Here is a 12,684-nt window from a genome sequence, read left to right as displayed (position 1 = left end):
TGACCTGACGGACCAGGCAAATGGCATGCGGTACTTTCCCAGTTTGCTACAGAACTGTTTGTTGGATTTCAAAATCTTCTGCACAGTCTGCACAAAAGCAGAGGAAGAAGGACAGAAGGAAATGTTAGCAAGACACCAAGGCCGATATATTTCTTTAAATACAATGGGATGTGGTCAGCCCTAAATAATTATTGACCTAGACCGATGACAGCAAGTTAAATGTCTGGTGATTCACTTAGCCATTTAAACAAGGACCACATGGAGAGCTGCTAGTGGGAAAGCCGGGAAATGTCTTGGATAGGATGTCCGAAAAACCTCTTCTGAATTTATCTGACCGGACTTGCATTCAGTGATGAAGATAAACTATTTTGTAAATGTCATGCATTACAGTGTTTGAGTGGATGTATCCATTTCCCGTACAGTAAATGCCCTAATGGCATGTTTCATGAGACAATGTTCCCTTGCTTGCTTCGAGAGATAAGACGAGTATTGACTAAAGAAATGAAAAAAAGGACTTTCTGACCTTGCTGGAGTCCGTATTCTTGATGTAAGGTTCCGTCCCACAAGCAATATTTCCCATCAGCACCTTTTCCACTCTTGCCACCATCACTATGTCAGTGTGGGGGTTGGTGACTGAGAAAATTGCCTGCATATAAAGCATTAAAAATACATATTAGAGCTATTCTAAATGTTAAATGCAGAGTAAAGCATCCAACGTGTAGCATCTCATTTATAAATGAGGTAGTAACATGCTTGTACCTGTTTGGGAAAGCTTAGCCAGTGCTCCAGGTCCGGGCTAAGGCTACAGTCTCCTGGCTTCTTCTCAGCAGGAGAGCTCAGGCCATTCTCCTGAACACCGACCCCTGCCACTGGTCCAACTGTCCCGTTACAGCAGCCTCCTAACATCTGACGCACTGCCTCGTGGTTGAGGTCTACATGGAAATCTGCGGACACCTTTCTTCCCTCTCGTATATCCAGCAAAGCCAGCGACACAAAGAGGGGTTCAATCTGGTGGAACAAATTCAGCCCAGGCATTGTCATAGATTAGTAAAACAGCCCCTCTCACATGCTTTACCATCATTTTACAGACCATGGAGATGTGGAAATATATTTAAGCAACTGTCTGAAATGCTTTCTAATCCTCACATTAGTGACTGGTCCAGTTTCACTCTCGTTGATGCAGCCCTGTAGCATGAGGTTAAGGGATCGACAGGTTATCATAAACCTCCTGCCCAGTTTCTCCTCAAATGGACGAACGGTTGTGTTTTCAACTGATGAATGCTCGGTCCGCGGACTCCTCAGGACCTGTGGTTAGTGAAACACAATTGACAGAATTTTTCTGATGAGATCTGGTCATCTAGAATGATATATATATATATATATATATGTGCAGCCACATTTGTTTATTCTTACAGGAGTATCAGGATCCAGCGAGAACAGATTCAACCTCTCTTCTCTCCTGGCAGAACGAATTCCTTCATCTGTCTCAGAGATATACTGTCAGGGATGGAGATAGAAATAAATAAAGAAAAATAAGTCAAATAACTACTTGACACAAATAATAACTTGCTTATTATGGATTAGAATATCATTAGAAACAAGTATTTAAAAACAAGTTTTGTGGAACAGGAAAATCATGTTTACTTTCAGAACTTCTCACAGAAATGCATTGTGGGAATTCTTGAGGCCTATAAAAACATGGCAAATTCCTCCCTAATAAAATATTTACAAAGCCAACTTTTTAAACATCTGGATATTGGTATTGTTTACATCCATGTTAATGCTGACAAGCAGTTCCATTATTTTCTTTCTGTTGCTGACACATTTCTACTTTTCTACCATTACTGTGGCCCTTTGGAAAAACCACAGGATTGCGTACAGGTGTACAACCTTTGCTAGCTCTGGATTGATGCCGTTCTCTGTAGTAGTATCTTCATTCTCCTGCAAGCAGCAGTCACTCAACGACAGGTCAAACACATCTGGAGGGAGAACAAACACGATCAGTACTCCTGAAAGGGACTCCTGTTTATGAGTGATGACACTGAGTGGATGGGAAAGCTTATCTAAGTACTCCATTCTCCCAAAAGGTTAAAGGCTATATTACATTTTCTAGAATAGGTTCAGCAGTACACTAAATACACACTCACGGAGTCAGTCGACATATATATCCATCTCAGAATAAAATATGACTTTATTTGTGGTATTTACGGGTAATAAGGCAGGCAGGCTTCTGCAGATATATACGGTCATGTGCCCGGAGCACTTCTTCTCAAAGGCCATCCTCAACAAAATGGCTCATTAGTGGTAGGTCACCACATGCTCACAGCCTGATTTAGAGGCACCAGAGAGCCATGACGGCTGAGGCCATTACATCATTCCACCGATTTTCACCAGGTTGAGTTTCATTGCTGTTGCTCCCTGTTATGATACAGACTCCCACTGACCTGGCACATAACATCAATTTTCAAGAATTGTGCTTCCCTGTTAAGTTTTTTAATAATAAAGTATGATGTATTAAACCAAGGTGGAGTCAAGGAGGGTGGATGGAGCCCAAAACTGAAATTAGTTGGACAGAGAGGAAACGTTAACATTTCTGCTGACACCGGGTTAAATAGATATTCCTCTCTTAAGGGCACCATGATTTATACATGTGTTGGAATTCTGCTTAAATTTCCCCTCCTTAAATACCCCTTTCGCTACTTAATTACCATTTGTGCTTACAATTCTCTTTGCTCTTTCCAACATTTTTTTATGGTAGGTGGAAGTTGTGCTTTCCTAAATACAAAACCAGAGCCGCTCTCACCCTGCCGATGGTCGGTGAGGTCAAGACTCTTGCGGTCAGGAGCAGGACCGTCATGGGGACTGATCTGTAGGATGCGGGTCAAAGTGCTGATCCATTCTTCCATGTCCTGCTCGCTCTCCGCAGCCAGAACGAAGTACGTAACCTCGTTCATTTTCAGCTCAAAGGCATGTTTCCTTAGACGGTTATTCTGTAGGGGCATGAATGGAAGGACGAATAGGATAATGTGGTTACCCAATGAAACCAGAGCTTGATTTGGCTTTGGAAAACTTGACTCTTTCTTCCAAGTGCAGGTTTTGCATGTGCTGAATTATAAACATTTCCTTGCTTGCATGGAATTAATGGTTACAATGTTTTGCTTTGCTGCTTTGTGCAATAGTTAGGAAGGAATAGGAAGCATAAAAACCCTCCCTATATTACTCTGAATATACAAGTCTTTAGGATGTATAAGGTAGTGTAAATAGTGTTGTGCTCTTACTTATTTAAATGCTTTAAGACCCACCTGTACCACACCAGTGCAGGAGTCAAGGAAGATGCACCCTTTAGGCTCCTTGGAGATCTTTTCATCTTTGTAAAAGTTCATAATGTACGAGTTATCCGTCAACTGGGTGAGCTGAAAATATCTCCTCTTGAACGACTGCACAGATAAAAAAGGTGCAAATGGTAGAAGTACAAAGTTATATAGACAACAACGTATTTAGGATATGTTATAAAATGACCCAAAACACAAAATAAGTGCTGGAAAATCAAACAGTAATTTTTGCTGTAGGGTAGAGAGAAAGGTAAAACATTTTAGCTGAAAACAAGGGGGCATGTGAGGGTCAGGGTGATGAAGGAAGACAGAAAAAGTGCTTTACCCGAACAGTGATGCTATTGTTGACGGTGCTGTTGAAGTTCCCTTTGTAGAGCCAGCCTGACCGAAACACTCCGATCCCACCTCCACCACCTCCCCCTCCTCCTTTGGACGAGGACAGGGAGGTTGTATCCTGTAAAACATAAATATGGTCAACTGTAGTTACATTAGCTCTCTGTTCATTCCTCCGACACAGGAGCAGATGATCAATAGAGAAAAAGGAGACTTTCCAAGACTCATTCTATTTTAGGATGGCTATTTGTCAGTCAAATTATGTTCATAAACAATGTCCCACTGACCTGTAATTAGCTTACTGCACTCCCAAAGTATGTTTTAACAGCTTAAATGCTGTAGTAAACTAATATAAACAGGATGTATGCAGTATGTAATGCATTCATTCTAAAAGCATTTGTCAGAAGATGGTCATTACTGACCTCATCCTTGTCAATGTCCTCATGATCGATCTCAAAAGAATGTGATGGCAGCTTCTCTGCTTTGTACAGTTTCCTATAAAGGAATTGGAAGAAGAAAAATGTTGAACTCTGATAATGAAATATATTGATGGGAAGAGAAAATGATTTCAGGAATTTGATTACTCCACTCTATTTGATTGGTGCAAATGAGTGTGGGTGGCTGACTGGGCTCCATCGTTCTCTGACAGGAGTCGACAATAGGTAGTACTCACTTGATCCCTTTCCGCTGATTCCAAAGGCCGACCTGCCTTTGTGTGCTAGCCATGGAACAAAATGTCTTTGTGTGTGTGCTGAGAGCTGCAGACAGCTAGGCTGCAGTCTGTGAAGGGTAACACTGGAATAACCCTTCGCTCAAAGTCACACAGTCGTAAAAGCAGACTGAAAGAAATTATCTTAAGGGGACTATGTTTAGAAGATTTCTGGTGATTGTAGGCTGGCCCACGTTGGGGGCCCCTGACACAGGAATGCTAATATTGGCCTGCATAGATGAAAAATGCTCCACTTTATCTCAGCGGTGACAACCACACATACAGTAGCTGTAGATTCCCATTGTTTTTGGATCCCCTTGTGTATTGTACATGCCACTTATAACGTGAATGCCTTTGGTAAACTTGTCTTGCTTATAAACAAAACATATAACAGTAGGTTTAATGCTAATTCAACAAGTGCAAAAAGACAAATACAAGTAGTATGATTGTGCTGGAACCTGTATTTAAGCTGCATTTCACTTTACAGTTCACCCTGGATGTCAGTTCAGAGGTCATGTGAACTGACTGAAAGAATACAGTGGCAACCCATGGGACAAAAGTGGGACATTCCTGTGGTGGAGAGCAGTCACTGCAGGGCGGCTCTGGGTCAGTCTCACTGGGACTGACACATCTTAAGTTCACTGACAGCCTGATTTTAATAAATGACTGCCTGACTGAATGGGTGTCTGACTGGATAACTGACATTTAGAAAAGGTATTGAGGGAGCAATAAAAGTTAAGATTTTGTTAGAGTGGAATTTCCTCAGTCTCCCACTCCAACTGTCTTTGTCACTCAACACCTGCCACCATTGTGTTCTTGTTAATGACCTCCCACCTCAGTGTAACAAATTGAGGTTATTCTCCGTGTTCGGGGCGACTTCTGGGCCTCATTGTAAATGAGGGAAAATATCCAGAATGTGTTTAATCAAGTCAGAAAGTCAAACAAATCTCTAGCTTCCTTATCAGCATACATCTAAAAATAATATACTGAAAGTGTTTATGAGAATTGTGCTTCTGGAGAATCTAAGGCTGGGTACGGGAATTATGCAGTACTAGTGCCGATTTTTTGTTTTGATACTAATACAAAAAAGGTACGTCTTCAATACCTTAATATCAGAAATATAAACCTTATGCTTGACTATAAAAACATTTCATAATATTTAAAGCGAGAGTTTTTTGATCCGAGGATATGTAAAAAGATTGTGAATCCGATCATTGCCAGGAGGCACATTTTACACCAAAGCTCTATCGAAGCTCAAAACGCACCTCTATGGGAAAACAGGACAGTAAAGGTTAAAGCAATGGTTTTTACATTTTGGTAAAAGCTATTGATTGCTTTCTTTTCAAATGTGAGACGAAAAGATTGCTACCGCACTCATATTTGTAGGGCAAACATGAAGCCACAGCCATGAGATATTTTTAGACTTAGCAAAGATTAGCCTGGCTGCGCCAAAAGAAAGCAAAGTCCAGCACAAAATTGAGTTTCAAAGTGGGCTTTTCCCCAAAATGATTTACTATTCCTTATGGTACAACACGTAGTATTGCAGTAGACAAGATTATAGTAATGTCAAAGTGTTTTACCTGGGCAGCAGGCGGTAGTCTCCAGCGTACTCGTCATACTTGAACTGGACTACATTTAGGTCCGAGTTGTAATACTTACAGGCCTGGAGGAGAGGAAGGAGATTAAGTATTAAATATTAACTTTACTTTCTGCCTCTCTGGGAGACTTGTGGCAGCAGAAACATCTGCAGAGAATGTAGAAAGTCACACTACAGTGAGTAAAGCCAGGTTTCAGCTCTCCTGAGGCCTAGTCACTGATGTGCAGACTGGGATTTATCATATCATATAAAGATTATATATATAAATTATAAACTGGAACTGAATTAAGACTCTGTCCCAAAGGAATCTGCAAATAAAGATATCTTCTTCTGGAAATAGTACTCTGCTGAGGAGGCCCTTACAGTCACACACACACACACACACACACACACACACACACACACACACACACACACACACACACACACACACACACACACACACACACACACACACACACACACACACACACACACACACACACACACACACACACACACACACACACACACACACACACACACACACACACACACACAGTCAGTTTCACATCCTCTCGTGTCTGCCTGTTGAACGCTGTGTTCTTGTTTTCCTTGATTCATTTGTTGGAAAGATCTTGATCTTTTGCTAACAATGTCACAACTGATAAACAGACCAAACATATTATCAGCTACAACATCAACCTCAGACAGTAACACACACACACACACACTAGTCCCCAGTGAGCTGTGACAGTACCGTCTGGGGAGTTTCCGTCTACTCAGGGCTCATTTCAGATCGACCTGCCATAATCTCAAAGGCTCAGTGGGGAAAGAATATATGATAGCCCCACATACACACATCAAGATAAACATACACATCTGGTTTATTTTACAGTGTCAGGATGTGCTTAATTGAGAGCCTAAACTGACAAACCTAACCACCACCAACCGAAACTCTTTATGCAAAAGCACAGCGGCTTCAATCCTGTACACACAAGGATATATGAGGGCAAACACTGACACACACACACACACACACACACACACACACACACACACACACACACACACACACACACACACACACACACACACACACACACACACACACACACACACACACACACACACACACACACACACACACACACACACACACACACACACACACACACACAGTTCCTTACCTGTCTGACCAGCAGACATTCAGCCTGTAGTTCTGCCCCCTCAGGAACAGTCGATTTGAGAGTGCGTCTCTCCTGAGGCACAGTGGAAACCTGGAGGGTTACAAAATGATGAAAGATATGTGTTAGGGTGGGCTGAGCTACTTCAAAAACAATATTCTTGAAAGGGATCAAACTATAACCTCAAAGAAAAGTAGCAACAGTGCTCTTACACAAAGAAAATGTTATATTCACGTATGGATATTGTTTAGACTCTCATTCACTAACTAGATTGATTACAGGACAAGATAAGTGGCGATCTTGGTGGCTCGATAGGAAATGAACCATTCATTAATTCTATTTTCCATCCAAACCACTTACTGCTTCTAAAGATATTTCACTCAGGACATCGTTCAACCATTGAACCATTTTTCTAAATGGATATGAAAGTTAAAAATTGATGACAAATTTGAAAATGAATATAAATGTGAATCATATGCTTTGGCCTTAACATTCCCCAGATCCTAAACCAACTGTCAAATCAAGTTAATTGTACTTGTATAGCCCAATACAATACAATACATAGGATATGTGCCTTATAGGGTTTTTCGGTCTGTAAAGCCTACAGTATAACAACCTCCATCTTTAGACCCCCGATTCAGATCCGGAAAAAAATTACCCCCACAAAAAAATTCTAGAAAATGGGTGGGAAATGGGAAATTTGACATGAAAACAGATACACTTTGACAGTGCTTTCCACTAAATTCAAAGCATGTGACAACAAATCACAGTCGATTATGTATCCCAGGCATCCTGATAAAGGTGCTGTTTTAACTGTCCTGAACAGGCTACTCTTAGCCTGTTGGGCAGAATATTGTTTCTCCTTTAAAAAGTCACCCAACTGTAAACTATGCTAATTTAGTAGATATATATAGTCATATTTAAATACAAGGCCATGTGGTATCCCACCACAATGCCACTCTCAATGGTACAACTAGCTAACATTAAATAAACAAAACTTAAATACTCTGATCCACCTCGTCCATTGTTAGTCATGACAGCTACAAAACTCTAGGGATGGCTATGGTCTCTCGCTGGTTCACCACTTTGTTAAGATTTAATTGTTCTAAAAAAAAACTAACATTATTTAAATTGCTGTGGCATTTTGTACAGAGCCTCATTGTCCCCGCTTTTTAATAAGGAAAATCACAACAGAAGTTATCTCGTGTCACGTTTCATCATGAGCAGCCTTTAGACGACTTATCAAGACTGCTTATCATGCTTTATACTGTAACTAACACTTTATGAGCAATGATTTGAGAGAAAAAGCAGAGCTAATTCTGGTATTCTGATGTAATATTCATTCATTCTTACAGAAATTGTTTCACGCCAGCTTTATGCAGTGAAGATGAATAATTCAAATTTAATTTCCTAATATGTATTCTCTTTCCAAGCCGTGGTTACACCTACAACTAATATCCTTACCCATTAATCTTTAATTATGCAAAGTCAATTATTTACGATTTTATGATGCTTATTTAAAAAATAAATATTCTTCCAGGACTTTGATTATACAACCCAATCAGCTGGCTGGAGCGCAGAGCTCACCAACTAGCTCGCAGAGAAGCCGATCTAGTAAATGCCTTTTGTGCATTAGCAATACTCTGCCAAGCCACTTTCACTTACAATTATGGAAATTGACTTTAGACTGCAGAGACAAAGAATATCTGACGAGATTGTGTTGCAGCCAGACAGAGCTGGGAATCAGCGGAGTCAGGCTTTAAAGCTACAACTCCACAAGCAAACATTTCCCTTAACCACAAGCAGCCAATAAGTTCATGTTAGTGTGAGGTGGATCTGTGTCTGCAGAAGCGTATTAGCACGGTAATGAAAGAACTAATAAACAAAGAGCTAAAGGGAGCCAGGGAGAATAAATTGTGGACCGTAATGAAAAGACCACAATGCTCAACATGCATGATTAGTGTGAAAAAGTGAGTCGTGCTGTACTGGAGGAAAGAACGTACACGTTGCATTTTAAACAACAATGTATTATTGGCAAATTATGAACTAGAGGGTTGTACAGTAATGTGTTCCAAATCACTCCCCAATTACTATGTAGTAGCTATAAATACTGACTGCATTTTCCAAATACAGAACGTGTAATGTGGGCATGTTTTAGTGCCGAACCTTCCTGTTGTCCTCGGGTCAAATCCGGCCTGTTTCTAAATATTTATTTCATGATAAGAGGTTATTTAATCTCAATGCGACGAAAATAACATGGATGGTTTCATACCACCTTCTTCGCAAAGGAAAAAGGATGATCAATACTTTGATTGAATTATGTGTGTTTTATTTAAATGTATAGCATCTGGTGTCATTATGTGAGGCCATTTGTTTTTTTCAAAATGGTTTTAAAACTGAATCCTTACTTTGACATATACAAGTCTTTGACAATCCATCAAGATATCTTCCTGTGATCTATACTATGGTGAAACAAATGATTGGCCTTTTGTGAATGCAAAAATGTGGTTAAATGTACTGTCCTTTGACCATAAATGCCAAGATAAGTACAACTAGTTTTTTTTAATGTGTAAAGCAGATTTTGGGGATTTGTTCTACTATATGCTGTAAAAACAATCAAACCAGGGAAAAAAAGCACAGTAAAGTGGAAGATAACACAAAGGTTAAAATGTCTATATCATATGCAATACTTTCTGAAAATACCACAGAGGAATATATAGATGTGAAAGATTTCAGTCATGCAACTCTAAGCAGCCAATCAGGATTGGCCGCCTCTTCTTTTTCTGACAGCATCAACCACTGAACCCTCAGGTAACACGTACAATACAGACGTACATTCAGTCCACACACTTACTGAGAAATCATTGTCGGGGAATAGGAGCAGGTCTCTGAGAGGGTCTTCCTTCAACTCATCCCCCAGTTCAGAAATGACAGCCTCATAGTCGAGAGGATCGATCTGCTTTGGCTTCTCCTGCTGCAAATGGAAACACATAAACATTTGATTAGATCTTGTTTTTAATGAACCCCAATGTTGCAGCCTAAATACAGCACAAGTATTTTTAAAAGCAGTATCCATGACAACTCAAGTCATGGCATTTCCTGTGTTTTGCGATGACATCATTAGTACCTAAACGATTGGTAGAGGAAGTGGCCCTGCAGCTGAAGCGAGATTGTGAAACACGACACCTTAAACACATGTGTGTGTAGAGAAGGAATAACAGACACACTGAGATACAGTTGGATTTCTCAGTAAAGTAAAACTTTAATGAGCAATAAGACCCACATATACTGACATTTTATGACCTTAAACTGGGAAACACCACATTCGGGACCCACCAATCAGCAGTCACTTCTTTATGTGAAGGCCTTTTTTCATAACCCCTATTTTACACACTTAGTATACAAACCCCTGAACTTGTACAATGATGGTATACACATCAGAAAAAAAGATCCATTACATTCAAAACTATGTTGAAGAATTATGTAATGGGTCAATGAGTCACCCGAAAAAAGACAACATTTCAGATATGTGTTTTAAAGATAGCGGTCGATGGTTAGTTACTTCTGTCATTCAGACAATAGCAACAGCAGCAGGGCGAGAGCTGCAGCAGGCTGTGGGGAGGAACGTGGAGGAAGTAATGATCTTTGGTTTGGTTCACATGCACACACTGCAGACCGGGGCTTTTACCCACCACAGCAACCCTAACAGTCAGAACAGGCCTCTTGGCGTACAACCAACAGAGAGCACAGAAACAAGAAGCAAAAATATAACTCAACACAAGGTGGGCCATCTGTCTAAGCACTGCCCTAACCATCCCATTCGCTGTTAATCTTCAACCCCATTAATGAAAATGTTATACTACACAGTTTTTTTACAATGCTATTTTTTTGTAAACTCTTTTACATAAAATGTTTTCAACATGACAAGATTCACATAAAACGATTGTGAGCAACACTTAATAATCATCATAATTGATTAGACAATTTATTCAATTGTATTAATTATACTAAATATGCCTGGCATTAAGTTTCTTTAATATCAGGATTATGCCTTCTTTTCCCTCTTTCCTGTTTTTGAAATATGCTGACTCAACTTGAGCTGTGAGAAAGGCTTATTTTCCACTTCTTACTCAAATCTTAGACGAACAATTAATCAATAAATAAATGAAACACACAACATATTATTCTATAATCATAATAAAAATGAGTAAAATCCCTGACAACTAATGGATTAATTCCAAATAGCTTTTTTTCTGCAAACCTATCAAAGAGCTTGAGGTTTTCCCAATGTGCATTGCGACTCTTCTCTGACCCATATGACATCACTGTTAATGGGTCAAGGGAAAGTTTCAGGTAATGTAGCATTAGCTCAATGAGGTGTGCATCCTTAATACACACATTATTTAATATGTTACCATTTAGTATTTACTATTCTCTCCTATCTGTATCTGTCACACAGCTGCTCTAGACATAATTTGTCAAAACTATTATTCAAAAGAGGAGTAAATGAAGAACATAAACATTGAAAATCATTATATTTTAGTATACAGGTATAGACCACTGACTATAGTCTATATTAAAGCTGTATAATGAATGAAAATAAAAATGTTGACAGCATATCAACACATGGAGGTAACTGCTAGTAAACTGTAGCCGTGTGATAGCCGTTGTTGTTTTTAATCGTAAATGATTCGGCAGAGACAAAATAATACATACAATACTCAGCCGGGCGAAATTCGATCGTACTCTTTTGCTCTTTATTTTCCTCCTGAAGGTGATTTTGCTCCTGAAGCTCATTGCGGGTAAGAAAATGGTTAAAGCTAAATTAAAAGTGAACTAAACAAAGCCATATCGCAGGCATGTGCTCTGTCAGAAGTAGAACTAACACTGCGGGGTTGTGAGTTTGCGTCTGTGCACGTGGATGTAGAGGAAGTCAATGTTAGATGTCCAACACTCACTTCAGCACACACACACACACACACACACACGCAACAACACACTCATTGTAAATCCCCTGCAAAAAGAAAGTAACCCACAAGACACTTCAGTTTCTACACATCATTCTCTCAATGCCTTTACTTTGGGTATTTTTTAGAAACTATTTTGGAAAGTGAAACAGAAGATATATATTTTTTTACTTTGATAGTACCAACCATACACACAGAAACAACCTCTAATGTGTACTCACACATACTAAAAGTCAACTCTAAGGATTTGATCTTGCTCTGTCCAAATGTATCAACAGTACACACCTTCAGCACACACATATAAACCAGCATGCACACTATCAACTTCCTGTTCTAAAGTAAGCTTGTCATCCTCCTGTACATTACACTATACAAGAAGGTATATAGAAAATAAAAACATATAGGTTTCCAATGTTGCTTAACTCATATAAATGCATGTCAGACAACATGAACGCACCATAGCATTTGTATCTATTTTTGCCTGTACATACATACACTTCCCCCCGGATCAAACCACATAGCAGAACCGAGAGCTGTGCAAGAGGAAACAACTCCTGTTTATAAACTGTTACCTGCACAT

The 12,684-nt window shown here is 39.6% G+C and overlaps 1 protein-coding gene across 6 annotated transcripts in view; it reads right to left on the bottom strand.

The window, feature by feature from the left end:
- dock10 (dedicator of cytokinesis 10) overlaps positions 1–12,684 on the bottom strand; it is a 58,758-nt gene that overhangs the window by 20,635 nt on the left and 25,439 nt on the right. For 5 of the 6 annotated variants that reach the window (XM_063906697.1, XM_063906695.1, XM_063906699.1 and 2 more), the window contains exons 2-14: positions 9,992–10,111; positions 7,141–7,230; positions 5,955–6,037; positions 4,088–4,160; positions 3,658–3,786; positions 3,303–3,437; positions 2,804–2,990; positions 1,891–1,979; positions 1,414–1,497; positions 1,147–1,305; positions 760–1,008; positions 524–646; positions 5–87 (exon numbers count right to left, since the gene is read on the bottom strand). In XM_063906697.1, the coding sequence (XP_063762767.1) occupies positions 5–87; positions 524–646; positions 760–1,008; positions 1,147–1,305; positions 1,414–1,497; positions 1,891–1,979; positions 2,804–2,990; positions 3,303–3,437; positions 3,658–3,786; positions 4,088–4,160; positions 5,955–6,037; positions 7,141–7,230; positions 9,992–10,111 (1,604 nt within the window). Of the gene's footprint in view, positions 1–4; positions 88–523; positions 647–759; positions 1,009–1,146; positions 1,306–1,413; positions 1,498–1,890; positions 1,980–2,803; positions 2,991–3,302; positions 3,438–3,657; positions 3,787–4,087; positions 4,161–5,954; positions 6,038–7,140; positions 7,231–9,991; positions 10,112–11,853; positions 12,014–12,684 lie in introns of those variants that run through there. The other variant, XM_063906698.1, reaches the window with a different exon arrangement.

This window comes from Eleginops maclovinus, chromosome 18, assembly GCF_036324505.1.
Source record: "Eleginops maclovinus isolate JMC-PN-2008 ecotype Puerto Natales chromosome 18, JC_Emac_rtc_rv5, whole genome shotgun sequence".
NCBI classification, from domain to species: domain Eukaryota; kingdom Metazoa; phylum Chordata; class Actinopteri; order Perciformes; family Eleginopidae; genus Eleginops; species Eleginops maclovinus.
Note: the sequence above shows the minus strand (reverse complement) of the source record. Positions and strands in the feature narration are given on the sequence as shown.